The 18,605-nt window shown below is 41.9% G+C and overlaps 1 protein-coding gene across 1 annotated transcript in view; it reads left to right on the top strand.

Annotated features, from left to right (window-relative positions):
• sema3bl (sema domain, immunoglobulin domain (Ig), short basic domain, secreted, (semaphorin) 3bl) overlaps positions 1–18,605 on the top strand; it is a 137,352-nt gene that overhangs the window by 69,818 nt on the left and 48,929 nt on the right. The window contains exon 4 of the mRNA XM_034696071.1: positions 3,818–3,937. Within this exon, the coding sequence (XP_034551962.1) occupies positions 3,818–3,937 (120 nt within the window). The remainder of the gene's footprint in view (positions 1–3,817; positions 3,938–18,605) is intronic.

Here is an 18,605-nt window from a genome sequence, read left to right as displayed (position 1 = left end):
TTCAAAACATTATGTCATTGTTTGATATTACAGTGAATACTGATAGCAGCTGTGTCCAGCATCACTACGGGTCAAAGAACAAATTATTTGCTCATCAATCATATCCACTCGAATCCAAACTCAGAACACAGAGAATACATGAACTAGAGCCAAATAAAATCCATCCAACAGACTCCTGAAACAACCATTCACTGCCCAACTACATGGAAATGTTCACTTTCTGTGCCAATATAGAATCTATTATATGATTCAGGGGCTGCCTGAGACAGCTCACGTCCAGATTTAACATTTTTAATCTGAAGCTCATTGCTCTCACTTGACAAGAAGAAAGGTAAGCGTGGGAAAGAAAGAGAGATGCAGGTGTTAAAGTTGAAGAAGGGAAAGTCAAACTGTGTCTTATGATTCAGTTTTTAAAGTTTGGGAATTTAATTTTATATGCCTACCTCAAGGGGATAAAAAACATAGATTTAATCGTCAGTTAAAATAAGATATTCCTTTATTGGTCCCACAACGGGGAAATTCACTGTGTTACAGCAGCAGTAGATAGTGCAAACAACAAAGAGCATATAAAATAGTAATTATTAAAGTTATTAGCAATTAAAAGTAATTAAGCATTTTCTATGTAGAAACTAAATGAGTAAATTTATAATATATTTACAAAAAGTTGCTAAATTAGTTGATAGATGCTTACAAGTGTTAACCAAGCAGCAACCTCTGGCCTCAAAATATGAAGCCCATGTGGAAGTGTTATAATCTGAATCAGAAATACTTTATTTATCCCAGGGGGGGAATTCAGTCATTACAGTTGCTCTATTCACAATAAGTTCTACAAAAACAATAATGAGCTCTGTAGAAAATAAATACACGGTTGAAGTCCCCGGAGATCAGGAAGTGGGCACTCTGGTGGTCTGTCTGGAGATCAGGAAGAGGGCACTCTGGTGGTCTGTCTGGAGATCAGGAAGAGGGCACTGTGGTGGTCTGTCTGGAGATTAGGAAGAAGGCACTCTGGTGGTCTGTCTGGAGATCAGGAAGAGGGCACTCTGGTGATCTGCCTGGAGATCAGGAAGATGGCACTCTGGTGGTCTGTCTGGAGATCAGGAAGAGGGCACTCTGATGGTATGTCTGGAGATCAGGAAGAGGGCACTGTGGTGATCTGTCTGGAGATCAGGAAGAGGGCACTCTGGTGGTCTGTCTGGAGATTAGGAAGAGGGCACTCTGGTGGTCTGTCTGGAGATCAGGAAGAGAGCGCTCTGATGGTCTGTCTGGAGATCAGGAAGAGGGCACTCTGATGGTCTGTCTGGAGATCAGGAAGTGGGCACTCTGTTGGTCTGTCTGGAGATCAGGAAGAAGGCACTCTGTTGGTCTGCCTGGAGATCAGGAAGAGGGCACTCTGGTGGTCTGTCTGGAGATCAGGAAGAGGGCACTCTGGTGGTCTGTCTGGAGATCAGGAAGAGGGCACTCTGATGGTCTGTCTGGAGATGAGGAAGAGGGCACTCTGTTGGTCTGTCTGAAGATCAGGAAGAGGGCACTCTGGTGGTCTGTCTGGAGATCAGGAAGAGGGCACTCTGGTGGTCTGTCTGGAGATCAGGAAGAGGGCACTGTTGTGGTCTGTCTGGAGATCAGGAAGAGGGCACTCTGGTAGTCTGTCTGGAGATCAGGAAGTGGGCACTCTGGTGGTCTGTCTGGAGATCAGGAAGAGGGTACTCTGGTGGTCTGTCTGGAGATCAGGAAGAGGGCACTCTGGTAGTCTGTCTGGAGATCAGGAAGTGGGCACTCTGGTGGTCTGTCTGGAGATCAGGAAGAGGGCACTCTGGTAGTCTGTCTGGAGATCAGGAAGTGGGCACTCTGGTGGTCTGTCTGGAGATCAGGAAGAGGGCACTCTGGTGGTCTGTCTGGAGATCAGGAAGAGGGCACTGTGGTGGTCTGTCTGGAGATCAGGAAGAGGGCACTCTGGTAGTCTGTCTGGAGATCAGGAAGTGGGCACTCTGGTGGTCTGTCTGGAGTCTGGCTATGGCAGCGTTGAGAACGTTGGACGCCGTAGTCGGGTTGGCAGAGGGGGGATGTAAACAGCTACCAGTATGACATGTGAGATCTCCCTGTGCAGATAATATGGTCGGAGGCCCACAGCGCTCTCGCTGCTATCGCGGTCTACCCGGACAGTCTGGAAGCCGTCAATGGAGACGTTGTGGTCGGGAATATCCTGATGCAGCCACGTTTCCTTGAAGCACACCATGCTACATTCCTGAAACTCCATTTGACTCCTGGCTAGTCCTGTTAGCTCGTCCATCTTATCAGCTAGAGTTCTCACATTGTCCCGCAATGGGGAAATTTACAGTGTTACTGCAGCAATAGATAGTGCAAACAACAAAAAGCACAAAGAATAGTTATTATTAAAGTTATTAGCAATTAAAAGTAAATTAGCATTTTCTATGTACAAACTTTTATGCAGTTATAAACTGCAGTTCATCGAGCGTCCACTTGAGGCTGGCTGCAGAAACACCAGAAACCACATACACACCCATTCAAAGAAGACGATCTTTACAGCAGAAACAAACATGTTTACAGACTGGTTCAAAAGACAGTTTAGGTCTGAATAGGGACATTGTAGCTGTTGGTGAGGAGGCTGAAGGCTCACCTCTTTACCTCACACTAAGTTTGGTTGAGTTTAGCCTTTCCAATATGGCACCTGCCAAAGATTGGCCTCAAAACAGCCCTCAGGAACATACGGGTGACGTCACAGATACTACGTCCATTAATTATAAAGTCTATGGTGTCAATACAAAGACATAGCTGCTCTGAAATATATGTTAAACAGTCATTAATGAAAATCCCACATCACAATGATGAAGATTTTTTTCTCTCACAGTTTGAATCTTACTAGAGCAGCTGTCCCCCAGGCCTTGTCCACATTGTATAAACAGTGACACCCCAGACGCTCATTCTGCAGATATGAGTTTGACCTTTTCCAACTTGAGAGACTGACACACATCGGATCCCTTCTTTCTTAGCGCACATCCTCTCTGTCAGCTGCTGTTGCAGACAGGAAGAAGGAAGTATTGGTGCCCTCTGTTTCCTCTGCTCCTGTGTTGAGTGCATTCACTTCTGGAGACTTGTTTCCTCAGTCACCACGTCTTTTGTTCCTGCACTCGTCTGACAGTTTTGGATTACTTAACAGTCTTTGTTCCCTTTTATACTTCTGCTGCCAGATGTTCAGAACAGCACTTTGCTAAATGTGAGAGTTTATAGAATCATAAAGTGCTGTGGTTAGGTCAGACTTAACTTTTATAAAGTATAGGCTATTCTTAGTGTCTTTTCTGTGGATACAACCCCTCACTTCACATTGATATGACCCCTTACATTCTTATTTCGACTTGCAGGCATTTCTGAAGTTTTTACAAATCTTGTGCTTTTGACCCGAACGTGATGAAACATGTTTTACAACATCAGTTCGTCTGTTTGGCTAAAGTCCAAAAACAAGAGATACGAGTGCTGGGCTATCAATTTCATCTAATAAAGCTTTTCCTTTGGCTCTGATCACCAACATGTGGGATCAATGAGCACCTTTAAGAAATAATTCTGGATCTTTCAACACCGAAAATCAACTTATGTGCATCTAGATGATAGTGCTTTGATATTTGGTGTGTGTCTGTGTGTGCTGTAACAAAGTACGGTGCGTTCAGGAATTCATTTTACATTAATTAAAATTATACATGGTTCATTATTTACACCATCAGTTAAAGGAGTCAACCCTGCCTCTACAACATACATTCCTGTGAGATACAGAGTCTAACTCTCTGTGTGTATCTGTGTTTTGCAGACGGAGTGTGCCAACTTTGTCCGCCTCCTGCAACCCTTCAACCGCACCCACCTCCTGGCCTGTGGCACGGGTGCCTTCCAGCCCATGTGTGCTTTCATCTATGTGGGCCACAGAGGAGAGGTAAGCCCTGGTTAAGTAAGACAACATGTGTGTATGTGTGCATTTGTATCTGTGTGTGATGGAATGGTCTGCATGGGGAAGCTGTGGGGGCCTCGATAATATCTTCAGAGGGGAAATGTCTGAGCACATCACTCATATAGAAAAACACACACTTAGACACAGGCGCACAAACACATAACTCATTTGTGTTGCTAACCACATGCAATAAATAACAGACCAGAAAACTCTGATATACAGCTGTCACAGTTGTGCAACACTCATATTTCTCTACATGCATACTGAACTACTGCTGCACTCTGTCTTCATTTCCTAAAGGGAATGTTTGGAAACCATAAATTAAATTGAATTTTAATGCGGCGTGAAGCAATTAGAAGGACTGCTCAGCTTTGACGATGCAGCTGACCCCAATATCCACAGGCTTTCAGCTGAGTTTTCCTACAACACGATCACAGGCTTCGGAAAATATGTATTTCCCAACCCACATTATGATAATAGAAATTTCCATCAAGTAATTTAAAAATAAATATGAGTTAATACTGAAACAGATTGTGCTCATGAAACAGAGGTGCCAGCTTTTGCTAAAGTTGCAGGAGGTGATTTTTGGCCACTAGGGGGCAGAATGAAAGAACAAAGTCTGTGTTGCTTACTGTTTGAGTAGATCAGTCTAAAAAGTTCTCTATTTGTATTTTCTATCAATAACCATACAATAAGAAAGACGGCTGCTGAAGTTGATCATTTCAGTTTTATTCTTAAATGTCTGAATAATAAACGTTAGCATAAAGCTATAGAATCTGTAAACATATGCTAGTTGCCGAAGTGTTCTTATTGTTCTTATTGCTAGACCAGTGTGTTTTTCTTTTTTACCTTGACATGTTTCAACTCAGGATGTCAACAATTAATTAAGTATTGATTAATTGATTGTTAAGAACCTACTCAAACAAAAATTTTTGTTTGGATTTTCTATCACATGGAACAAACATCATGTGGTCTCATATTTGGTTCAGCTATCAGGGAGGTGTTTTCAGTTTAAAGCATGTTTCGATGTGAATCAGCTGACTGAAGGTGTTGCACACAGCGGAGACGCTCAACTGGGGGCTGCGGCTGAGTGACAGGTCTCCACGAGCGCTTTTTTTTTTGTGCAGATGCTGCCGGACTGATTATGAATCATTTGCGCTCCCGGCTGACACCTGGCCATGTTTACATGCTTATTTTTCTCAATAAGAATGAGTGGACAGAAAACTGGACACTGTGAGTCTTCAATATGTTTCTGTTCAGTTCCCTTGTTGAAGTCTGAGCCTTCACTTTTATGATTGTATGTCCGCGGAGACTATGAGCCTAGAATTTACATCCCTAGTTTCAACCACAAACTTCCTGCAGTCTTCTTTAGAGGAGTCACGTGATGTTGTTGTGACTAGTCTGTCAGCTTATTTGTAGAGGTTTGGTCGTCCTACCTGTAACAGCAGGACGACCAGGAAGTTTGTAGTCGAAACATGTCGAGGTAAAAAAGAAAAAACACTGGTCTAGCAACAAGAACTGCCCTACAGTAATGTACCATCTCAGAGCTAATAAACCTTTTGGGTTTTGTTTACCTCATTTGTAAATGATCTGTATTAGCCCATTAATTATATTAGCTAAGCTAGCATGTTTTACTAGTTCAAACCTTAAAGCCTGGGTTGGTAATCAGATTTAGATACACTTTTTGTTATACTGGTTAAAATGATCTTTATGTCCTGATGGCAATCAATACATAATATGTTCTTAAAAAAAAAGAGTGAAAAAAAGCTGCTATCTACAGCCAGAGTAAACCTGGGAAAACACCAACCACACCGTTTTTGGGTCGCAAAATTTTAAACCAATCAAATCCTGTCCTGTTGTTCTGCCCGCCTCCTGTGCGTACATTTTCCCGGTGTGAACTCCAAGTCCCCGTCTCCTGCCTCTGCTTCCCCTGTCTCTATTTACTGCCCCTCTCGCTCAACCTGGGACCTGCCCCCTCTGACCTGATGAGGTGCTTTGCTCAGGACTGTAGTCCAGATCAGAGTCTAAAAAGCTCTCACCACGGGGCTCTGACAAGCAAAAGAATTAATGACATATCCAGTTTGGTACTTTAATCTTTGTTTTGGTGTTGGGTACCTGAGGTGAACTGTTACTGGATTTATGGTTTATAAGAGAAACAGAAGACTGAACCTCAAAGGCGAGAATGTTTTTCTAATTGCTTTTAGAGTAAATTATAACTCGATGCGGTTCAAAAGATTTCATCAAGTTTAAAGTAATGATTTCTAACTACTTCAAAGTATGAATGACTCATTGATAAACATCTGTATTATCAGGCAGCAGAGTCAGGAAGCCTCTGTATCATGATACATATGAGTGGTACATATGAGATGATAAGGAATCAATGGTGGGCCCCCGGGGAGTCCTGTGGAGGAAACCAGGCTAATGAAACAAATATGGTTGATGCCAAGATGCTAAAAAAAAGACAGGGCCCAGACTGGCCTTTCTCTGTGCTCACATCCCCAGGGTTCGAGGTTAAGCCTCAGCAGGCAGCTCTGCCGTGAGGCTTTCTGTAGGGCTACTCAGCCGCAGCGTCAGGCCCTCTATACATCTTTTCAGCCGCACAGGCTTGCTCTGCACACAGCCACTCAGCTCGCTGGGACCCTCTGCAGAGCCTCACACTTGGAGCCATTTGAAAGACACAAATCAATGAATGGAGCTATTAAAGCAAGCTCGTAGCTCGCTGTTTCACGGCGGTCTTCCAAATGGCAGCCCTGTGTGCCGCCCTGCCGGGCTCAGCAGGAGGGGGTCACACTGGGCATGAGGGAGAGGAAAGCTGGATGTTGGTAAAAAGTAGAGAAAGGGAAATGAGACAGCGGGGTGGGAGAGTGCCAACCCTTTAGTGGAAAGAGTGTGTGGTTGGTGGATTGTGTGTGGGTACAAAGTACAGATGGTTCGTTGCTACATTTCGTTTTCCTGGTAGATTTAGGTGTGTGTGTGTGTGTGTGTGTGTGTGTGTGTGTGTGTGTGTGTGTCACTGTGTGTGTTCTCTTGGTGCAGTTTTCCACCTCACCCTCAATCTGTCATCCTCAGTGTGGTTGTTGGACTCTGGGGTTTTATGGCACATCATAAAAACAGTACATGTCCTCTTTTGCTTGCACTGAATAACTTTCAGCTCAGCAAGTCAGTGGTTCACTTATAAGGTGGTTTCTGAAAAGTAGGTCGCTGGTTTGAGACCTGCTGGAAACACAGAGGTTAGTTTCCAGGAAACATTTAGTAAATTCAATTAATGAAGTGCCAGCAACTAGTCAAACATTATATTTGTGTTGTAGTACAATGATTATGTTGAGAGAAGTAAATGGAAATGTTGATAGCTTCAGGAGTGCAAAGGGGGACTGGGACACAAAATTAAAATGTAAGCGACATGTAACAGCTAGGGTGTGCATTTGAAGCCAAAATACTATTTGATGATTCTTGGCATCTATTCGACGATTATTCAAATAATCACCCCCACACAAACAACTGTCCTGTTAACAGCCTGTTTGTGTGGCAGTCACGTTAACCAGCAGCAGGACGAGGTGCTGCTAGTAGCGGGCAGTCAGCACCTGTCTCAATCTTTATGTTGGTTTTTCTGTGACGCAGCGTGGCGTGTGTGTTTACATTTCACAGCCATGCTCAGTCTCTGGAAATACATGTGTAGTAGTGTGAGATTCAAAAATGGAGAAAATCACTGGCTGTTTTCCGAAATCGCCTACTATACTAGCAGTACGTACTGATATGTCCAAAATTCAGTATGTAGTAAGTAGTATGTGAACAAGAGCAAAATCTGCAGTATGCCAAAACTCCCCGGATATCTACTGATACGGGAAAATATCTCAGTGTGCATCGGACCAGTCTGCCTCGCGTACTGTTTCCCATAATGCACAGCGCTCGTTCTGCTTTTTCTTTTTCCTCATTTTTTGACGGGAGGAAATCCGTTTTTGGGTGCTGTGAAAGTTATCAAAGTACATATAAACCACTTCCTAACTTTTTAAATCATAAATGGATAGCGGCCTTAAAACACTTAACGACCTTTATGAAAATGGAACCTTCTTATCTTTCACATCCCTGTCATCAAAATATAATTTGCCCAGTACTCACTTTTTCCGATTCCTCCAAGTAAGACACTTCATCCAAAAACAGTTTCCTCATTTCCCAAATCGCCCCCCAGAGGCAGAAATTGATCAGTTCCTCTCTACAATAGGATTGGCCTCCTGAACCCAGCCACTACCACATTGGTTAAGGAATCCTGGGAGCATGATCTGGAAACAAGTATTTCAGACAGCCAATGGAGAGACATTCTAAAATTGGTCCACTCATCGTCTATATGTGCCAGGCATGGCCTGATGCAGTGCAAGATACTCCACAAAGCCCACTTCACCAATGCTAGGTTGGCTAGAATATACCCAAATCATAGTGATGCTTGCAACCGTTGTAAAAGATCTCCAGCTGACCATTTACACATGTTTTGGACATGCCCAAAACTTACCGACTTCTGGTCCAATATTTTTGATACACTTGGTCAATCTCTTGAAATGTCTTTAATACCGGATCCTCTGACTGGTCTGTTTGGTCTCCCACCGAAGGAAAATGTTCCCTCTACTTTTCAGCACGTCATTGCATTCACCACCTTACTGGCCAGGCGCTTAATCCTTTTTAAATGGAAACTTGTATCCCCCCCGACTCACAATAGATGGTTGCAAGATGTCTTAAGCTGTTTAAAACTAGAGAAACTAAGGTTCTCACAGAAAGGGTCTCTAACGTCGCTAATGTTTTCTTCTTCTTTTTGTTATTTAATGCAGTTAGCATTCTTCTTCTTCTGTTACTTAATGCGGTTAGCAAACAGCTTTAAGACGCTCTATAGCCACCGTCTGGCGGGAATACTGTATTACAACCAGGCACCAGTGAAAATGATGAAAAATTTTACTTTTAAGATATGAAAATATTCAAAGTAAGTCTTCAATTTTTACAAAGTGAACAAATTTTAAAATATTCGAAAATGACAACTGATTCGTAGATGGGGAATAAAAATGTGTCTAAAGACATCTATATAAAATAAAAAGGTAGTTATCCAAAAATTATTAAATTTATGAAGCAATGAAATATATTTTGTGGGGAATTCACTTAAAATGGATGATTGAAGAAGGTGATTTTCGGATTTTTTATGACATACTTTTTTTGTCGATATGTTTTGATTATTTCCAGAAAGAAAAACGAGATTGTTGTGAAAAAAAGAAACACTAGAGTCCACATATAAATAGCGTTTACTGCTTATCAAACTACAACATGCACATAAACACCAACACTCTTATAACTGCGTACACACATTCAGAATCCCCCTTTATAAATCTCTCTTCTTCCTCTCCTGAACAAATCTTTTTTCTCTTCTTGTCTTTATCTTCTCTTTCTATTTTGTTTTTGTCTTCCTTTTTTCGTTCTTGTCAATCAAATTTAGTAATCGTTTTTCTCCCTACCTTAAAGTCTATTCTTTGTTTTGTTCTGTGATCATCTTTTATGGACAAACCTTTTTGTGTAACACTTATGTAGTCGATACCCAGTGGTGGACAAAGTACACAGCTTCATTACTTAAGTCAAAGTGTAGATACTACTGGTCAAATATTACTCCAATACAAGTGAAAGTTTCTCTGTCAAATTATCACTTGAGTTAAAGTTAGTAAAGTACTTGCTTTTAAAAATACTGAAGTATTCAAAGTACTTTTTAAAATATCTCTAAACATTGTATTTTCACAAAGCATAAATGCAGTCAAGAATACACAGGAGTACATTCTGTTACATTATGTTCATTTAGAAACCATTACTTAAAATCTCTAAAAACTATACCATGGAATAAAAACAGACACTAAGTTACTCCAAGCACAGACACCTTTGAAATGTTCATCTGGAATGAATCAAACGTTACATAGCTCAACACGCTCTCTCAGGTTGGACAGTGAATGTTTGTGTGTTTGGGCAGAGTGGGAAACAGGGAGAACATTTCAAACCATAGGTATCATTCTTCATTTTAAAAACCTCTAACACGGGCTGAAGATATGACCATGGGTGCTCAGGTGGAGAATTATAGCCCTCATTACCACCTCTACATGAACTGCCTGATCTGAGTGAAATCTGCTCTGTGTTTGCTCCACGTTCAACCGTGGAGACGCACGATATACAGGTACGACTAAACCACTGAGACAAACAGAACTACACAAACACAGTTTACTGTCTTAGAGATCAGATTTCAGAAAAGAGAAGGAAATTCATGAGCTGACTTCAAAGATAAAGTAGAGAGTAACTAGAGCACTGATAGAAATGTAGGGGAGTAAAAGTAATAAGTATCCCCCAAAAAATAATACTCAAGTAAAGTACAGATAGTCAAAAAGTTGTTATGATTGTCACTAGGACTGGACCCAAATGCAGAACTCAGGCAAGCTGGATTGTGAAAATACAAGTGTTTTATTTAGAGTGAACTCCGTGGTAATGGCACCGTGGGTAACGAGCGGAGCAGTCCCTCTTTCCAGTGTCCTTCCACAGAGGGTAACTGGAGCTCAGGCAAGGGCAGGCAGGTTCAGCAGCAGACAGGGAAGCGATCAGCACGAGAGCGGGAAGCATGCACGGCAAACTCTGAATCAAGATGAAAACACACAAGGACATCAGCTTGACACACACAAAGACAAGCAAAACAAAAACATGCTTGAGGAGCCACGGATTCAGTATACCACTGAAAACTGAAGTACAATCTGGCAACGAGTAGGAGAGAATCCGGAGTCTTTATAGGAGAGGGTTGATTATTGAGTGGCTTCACCTGGTGCTGCCTGCAGAATGGAAACCCCGCCCACATTCACCCACAAGACACAAACAAGGGGAAGAGACACAGGAGGAGGAGCAACAGACAGGGAAATGACAAAACACACACACAAAGAGGGAGAGGGGAGGGCTGCCATGATGAGGATCATGACAAAAGTGTACTTAAGTAAATTTCTGTTACTGTCCACCACTGTCTATACCTGATAACTTTATTTGATTATTATTTTCAAACACTACTTTTTCCTTTCTTTAATGTTCTGTTTAATGTCTAGAACTTTGCAATGATGTAAGATCGTCAACAGGGGGCACCAAAGCCATCACAAACTGAAAGTGATTCCAAGGTTTCGAAATACATTTTGAGAAGGATATAACTAAAATCTGCATAAGCAAATATTATATAATTACATTTAAATAAATAAACGTGTGGATTCTGGCATCTTCCGTCCTTGAAAAAGCTCTCTTTACAAACATCCGGCAGATTAGCCAGCAGAACACCTGAAGGCGCTAAATAAAGGGTCATTGTTGTACACCCAGGTGTGCATGAAATGACCCCCAGGTTTTTTTAAATTGAGTGTTTTTTAAAACCAGCCCAGAAGTACTGACTGATGTTAGGACACCAGCGATCCTCCTGCGTGTGTCTGTACTTGTGTGTTTGTGTTTCGCACCATCACTCAGACCCCAACCTGCGTCATTTCAGTTCATCAGTGTCTGCCTGGAGGACTCCGCAGGGATCCTGTCCATTTATTTAACCAATCGTTAACTGGTGGAGAACACACACCCGTCTGTTTGTGTGACCTCTCCGGGGTACTGAGGCCTCGATCCCTCGGACTGGACTCTGGGTGGGATGACCTTTGACCTTATGGGTGTTTCATCTCAGTTAGAGGCAGACACTCAAACTCTTTTCTGTCTCTCTCATGCCACCTTTCAGTCTCTCGATCGTGGTCTCATGATGCCGTCTTTTTTTCAGGCAGAAATGTAGCAAGAGGAGTTAGAGTCATTAAACATCAGCTGTGTTGAAGTGAAGAAACTTTCTTACTGCTTTGAAACATTAAACTTCTCCTTGATACTGGAAAGATGTTATTACCCTTTTGTATCAGCAGTTTATATTTCATGCTTTTGTCCAACGACATAAACAAAGAAAAGCATTCACAGTTATCCTTTCACTGCAACTCATTCCAGAACTGCCAAAGATCTTTTAAAATAGCTGTGAAATAAAACTTAATTTCATCAAGGCTAAATTACGTCATAGCTAATGGAATAAGTCGCCGTTTCTTTATTAAATATGTCGCCATTTTCTATTGAATCTGTCAGCAGCTCCTTTTTATTTTTTTCTCCTTGCAGTGTTAACACTTTGTTTAGATTGGCTCTCAGTACACCGTGTTCTTAATTCAAAGATGATAACAACCTGTAATCTGTGCCTGAAGTCTTTGTGTTTCTGTCTAAACTCCCCCACGCACACACACACACACACACACACACACACACACACACACACACACACACACACACACACACACACACACACACACATACAAACCAGGGTCCCTGTGGTGAGTGACACGGCTGCATGAACAGCGTCATAGATGTGAAAATAAACCAGCACACTTCAGTGACGACATACAGAGGACCAGACCCCACACACATGAACACACACACACGCACGCACGCACGCATGCACACACACACACACACACGTGCAAACATGCACAGTTAAATTAAACAAATGACAGAAACTTGAAGATTTAAATATGCTGGGATACAGACAGTAACACACATAAACATGATGAAAGACATGCACATTTAAACATAAATATGTAAAAACAAGTGTGTAGAATGACACACACACACACACACACACACACACATAATCCAACATGTACACTACCAGTCAAAAGTTTGGAAACACCTTCTCATTCAAGGGTTTGTATTTATTGTAATTATTGTAAACACTGTAGACTAATACTGAAGACATTCAAACTATGAAAGAACATATATGGAATTATTGAATGAACAAAAAAGTGTTAAACAAAGCAGAATCTGTTTTATATTTTAGATTCTGTAAAGTAGCCCCCTTTTTCCTTCATGACAGCTTTGCACACTCTTGGTATTCTCTCAGTCTGCTTCATGAAGTGGTCTCCTGGAATGGTTTCTAATTAACATGAGCCTTGTCAAGAGTTCATTTGTAGAATGACTTGCCTTCTTAATGTGTTTGAGACCATCAGTTGTGTTGTTCAGAGGTAGGGTTAGTACACAATGGATAGCCCTATTTGACTACTGTTGTAATCCAGATTATGGCAAAACCAGTTTATTTCATAGTTTTGATGTCTTCAGTATTAATCTACAATGTTGAAAATAACTAAAATAAATAAAAACCATTGAATGAGAAGGTGTGTCCAAACTTTTGATTGGTAGTGTGTGTGCAATGTGAATTACAACTGACAGATTGAAAAAAGGGAATCAACAGAGCACACATTAGCACAGACTGCCCTCTGAACTACAGAGGCAGGGACAGATCCGCCTCTCATGCCACCTCAACAACCTAATAATTGGCTTTTTGCTTTGTCAGACAGACTTATTTGAGATAACATTTACAGCACTAAAAATCTGTGCTACATTTAGATACAAGTACAGCTACTAGCAGCTTGTATGGTGCCATATTGGAAATGTTGAACTCAACCCAACATCTGTCGAGCTAGAGTGAGGTAGAGAGGTGGAGTTTGAGCCTCCTGGCTAACAGCTACAGTGTTCCCGCCTGTCGGTCATGTCAGCTGTGCCGCTCGTAATGGAAAACTTGTAATCTCAATATCTTCTAAATTGCAGCGTTATGAAAAAATTCACCCCCCGTACAGTGTGTGCCGATTGAGAAATGAGCTATCCAGACTACACTCGTTTTTTGAAACAGGCTGTAAACATGTTTATTTCTGCTGTAAAGATCGGCTTTTTTGAATGGATGTGTATGTGGTTTCCGGTACTTCTGGAGCCAGCCTTAAGCGTACACTCGATGAGCTGCAGTTTATAACACTTCCACATTGGCTAAAATTTTCGCGGCTGGAGAAAGGGTCATGATATTAATTTATGTATATGCACGCACACATACTTCTTGATGTTCCTGCGAATGTCGATGCACTAGTGGGTAAATGGTGAATCAGTCAATCTATATTTGTATAGAGCTAAATCACAACAAATGTTATCTCAAGACGCTTTTACAAACAGAGCAGGTCTAGACCACTCTATGTCAAATTATGAACAGAGACCCAACACCAAGACAGGATAAGACTCAGTCTGACCCCACCTTAATCCACCATGAGCATTGCACCTTGCAGTATTTAGCTAGTTACAGCGGAGAGGACAAACTTCCTTAAACAGGCAGAAACCTCGAGCAGAACCAGACTCACGTTAGACTGACATCTGCTGAGACCGAGTTGGGTCTGGAAAGAGGGATAGAGGAGAATAAGAGAGAGAGGGAGCGGTGATAGGGATGAGACAAGTAGTAGTAGCTGCTGGAGTCCAGCACGTCCGTATCAACTGGAGTCCGGAACGTCCACAGCAGAACCATCAGTGTTAGCTAATCTCATTCATACACACCGCTGAACAACAGAGGGAGCAATTTGGGGTTCAGTGTCTTGCCCAAGGACACTGAAGGATCGAAGGAGCTAGGATCGGACCGCCATAGACGACCCACTGAACCACAGGCCCAGGCCACCCAAGTCGACAAAAGTCTGCTCAAAGGAGCTGTATCAAGGTCTGAAACAGGGGGTCCCTTCAAAGTAAAAGCCCACTTCCACATCACAGGCCTTTGTGGCTCTTAAGAAAAACATGCTAACTCACTAACTTCCTGTCACCATAACGGAAAAGTCCACATCAACCACATGTGCAACACACTTTATAGTCCAGTGGGTAAATAGCTCTTCAGCAGGGTCAGTGGTGCAGCATTAATGTGGATAAAACAGAGGACTAAAAGATTGAAAGCATAATAAAAAAATGATTGCTTGTAAATCACCTCGTCATTTTTCTCATGTATGTTGCTTTTGGAGTAAAGCCTTTCAAACTGGAGATGAGTGAGGCCTCTTATTTTATAGCTCCTGACTTTTTAAGTCCTTTTGCTTCAGTTCCAGTCCATTTACTTGGCTTTTAAAAAGGGTAATTATGACCACAACTCTTCATCAGTTCTTCTCCTGCCTCACCAGCCTTTTCTACTTTATGTCCGATTCTTTTTATTCAATCTTTTCTTGTAAAAAGAAAAGAAAGAGGCGATTAAATTAGATGGAGCTTCCCATCCTCTCTCTAAAGTGAGTCTTGAGTGTTGACAGATGGAGTCCTGCCATTGACTTTACTGAACAGTGAGGAAAAGGCCGAGCCAGCAGTATTCCAATGACATATGTTAGCTGGTCAGATGCTCAAAGCTAATCCAAACTCCAGAATTGTTTTCGAGTTGCATATTTTAAAAATTAGCCCATAAACCTAAATGTGTTGTTTACTTTAATCCAGTGTTCAACAACAATAAGGCAATAAAAATGGCCCGTTGAGCATTAGAGATAAATCCTGGGACCCTGAACAGATGTTTCAAATCATCAGATGTATAAAGAGCAGCCCGTGTTATTATTGCAGACCTTTGTGCACTGTGGGACATGAGAGTACAAAAGGTGGATGTCTGCTTTGTTTGACTTGTCTTACTGGGTTGTATGATATGATTGAAAATGAAAGTATCACTTATCCTCCCCTTTGCATCTCCTGCATGCACTCTCCTTTTTGTCTCTTCCACTAGAAAGTCCACTCTGCTATGTTAACATAACTCTGGGAGTTTTTCTGTGGCTTTATATCAAGGTTACATTTAGTGGTTATCCTCAGCATGTACACCCTCGACTTTTACTTCTGATACACTTAATTTTTTTGAGGGGAATTTATCAAAAAGACGCTTCTGAGCCATATCCAGCTGCTGCTGTTTCAATCCTAATATCTGGGTCAGCTCTGTCCACAAAATAAAAAAAGTTCAGGTCATTTTGGTGTCACAGTTTTGTCTTATTGCGTTCCATGAGCTCCAAAAATCTAGAAACTAATCTTTGGCCTTTGTTCGATGGCTTCCAAGTGGAAACCTACAGTGTAAAAAAATATAGACAGTGTGGAAGTGCAAAAAACTGCAGTTCCAAAAGTGTCCACTTGAGGCTTACTCCAAAAGCCCAGAAAATTCCATTAGCATCCATGTTAAATAAACTGTATACAATATAGATGAAGTCTCAGTGACGTCACCCATTGGATTCTGCGGTGGAGTTTAGAAGCCTATTGAGAGGGTTGCTGACTTTACCTTACTTTCAGTCGACTTCAGAGGAGGCAGAGAAGGGGAGTTGAGGCATGTTTTTAGCCTGCTCACTAACAGCTACAGTGTACCCCGTCAGTCCAGTCAGGTGTTCCCCTACCTATGCAAAACTCTTGACCTACATTTTTTCAAAATTGACTGATTCAAGAAAATGCCCCCCCCCCACCCCCCTCTACAGTTTATGCACATAGAGAAATTAGCAAACCAAAACCGTTTCCTGAACCAGGCTGTAATCATGCTTATGTTTGCTATAAAGATTGTCTTTTTGAACGGGTGTGTATAAACCTTTTTCGACCAACGTGAACTGGTTTGTATTTCCGGGCTGTTGCTCGCGCTGGTTCGTAGCTGGTTGAACTCACGAACTAACACGGCCCCTGTTTTTTTTCCACCCGCTCGAGCCCGTGGAAGAGGCACGTCATGACGTCAGATTTACGTGACCGCTTTTCCCAGCAGCGCTAGCGCGAACTTTCCCTCACAACAACAACAATGGCAGATAACGGCAGCTTGTCTCCTCAGCCGACCACTACTTTGCCTTGGAATCCAATTTGTTCGCTGCAGGACACTGGCGGATACACGTTTGGTTTGTGTTTTTGATCACCTCAACCTCGCCCCTCACCCCTGACGTAAGCAGTCCACGATTCTAGACCAGCAAAGAGTCGGCCGGGAGCCGGTTAACTTGCAGTTGAAACGGGAAAACACTGTTCGAGAAGGGGTATATGTGGCTTCTTGGGCTTTTGCAGCCAGTCTCAAGTGGACACTCAAGGAACTGCAGTTTTGAGCAATTCTATATTAGCCTAATTTCTCAAGACCTGAAGTTGCTTTCTTAGAATTCCCAATTTTGCACACGATGAAACATGTTTACAACCTGTTACAAAACACACATTTGATCTAAACTGTTTATTTCTTGAATCGCTTGTTTTAATTTTTTAAAACTATGTCTAGTACATTTATTTGTATAATAAGGGGCATTACTGATTTGACTGACAGGCAGGTGTTTGACAGGGGACAAAAGGAAGCCTGCCCTAACTCCTATCCACTTTGGATAGTCCAAAAGTTGGGAACGAGTCATCATTTCAAATATGGCGGCTGCCATCTTTGGGCTCCATAACACCTATCACTTTGGACTATTTCCATGTTTTATACAGTCGATGCTTATAACTAATCATTGTTGCAATAGCTCAATAGTGGGCCCCAAAAAAGAGCAAAGAAACGTTTCAAGTTCTTAAGTTTCAAAGAGCTGGTACCAAAAACGATTATTACTGTTTAAAGGGTTCTTTTTAAAACACATTTTGGGATGGACTGTTCCTTTAAAAAGAGCCTGCATGGTTCCTGAGAGTGACCACTTTGTCCAAATATGACCAAAAATAAGTTAATTCTTAATCAGTAATTAGAATCTGCTTCATTCGCCAAGTTCTTGTACACAAATCTTGAAGTTGTAGTCACTTGTCTCAGTGGTTTTGTATTCAGGGTCTTGATGTGTTTGGTTTGGCACAGCTGAGAACAAAGTGGCCTGGATGTCTCTCACTCTCTGTATTGCAGCTCTTGTGTGTATTTGTCTTGGCAGAGTGACTCTGAGAGTCTAATCAGCTGCACAGGCCGCCGCACCATTCCTCTGGATCATAATGAGATAACACAGACACACACACCCTCACAAAAACAACCCGGTGTCTTATACCTACAGTATGTCAGTCCGCCCAGATAACACACACACACACACACACACACACACACACACACACACACACACACACACACTCTGAAGGAGAATACAGAGATGCTGTGACGTTATCCTCACCAACAAGAGAGGGAAGAGGTGCTGAGAGACGAAGGATGACAAACGAGTTGGCTAAAAGTGGTCGGCAGAGAAGAACTTCTTGAGAGAGAAAGAATGAATGCTTGAGTTTGATCAAAAAGAGGGCAAAGGTTCAGCGGGCCACAGAGTGAACCAACAACACATTTACAAAGAAGGAAATGTCTGTCCCAAGAAATATTTTCCCCTTTTAAGTATCTGGGAGAGAAATCCAGAGGCAGCACACATTCTTCACTCTGCTTGAGTAAGAAAATGCTCTGATTTTCTACTTTTTCAACTTCTTTAATGAAGTAAAAGTCAATAAACAGGCTCTGAAATATACTCAGTAAAGAGTAATCCTCTGGGGTTTGTTAGATTTTTTAAAGTAAATGTGACATTAAAAAATGCAGTGGTGTCATTTTCCATCACGGCTGCAGCAGGAAGCAGGAAAACCCTGCAGCAGCTGAACTACGGTGTGCAAAAAGGGACAAAATAGCACACCATAAATTAAGTTTTTCAATTAATGTGTTGACTCTGACAGCCCTAATAGATAGTTCTAATAGTGTAAATCCAGAAACACTTTTACTTTCTCAATAACATAGACTGTATAAATAATGGATGTAGTCTCTGTCCATCCATCCATCCATCCATCCATTTTCTTCCGCTTATCCGGGGTCGGGTCGCGGGGGTAGCAGTCCAAGCAAATTGACCCAGACATCCCTCTCCCC

The sequence above is a fragment of the Notolabrus celidotus genome, chromosome 11 (assembly GCF_009762535.1).
Source record: "Notolabrus celidotus isolate fNotCel1 chromosome 11, fNotCel1.pri, whole genome shotgun sequence".
In the NCBI taxonomy this organism is placed as follows: domain Eukaryota; kingdom Metazoa; phylum Chordata; class Actinopteri; order Labriformes; family Labridae; genus Notolabrus; species Notolabrus celidotus.
The sequence above is the reverse complement of the archived record's forward strand: the minus strand, read 5'-3'. Positions and strand labels throughout refer to the sequence as shown.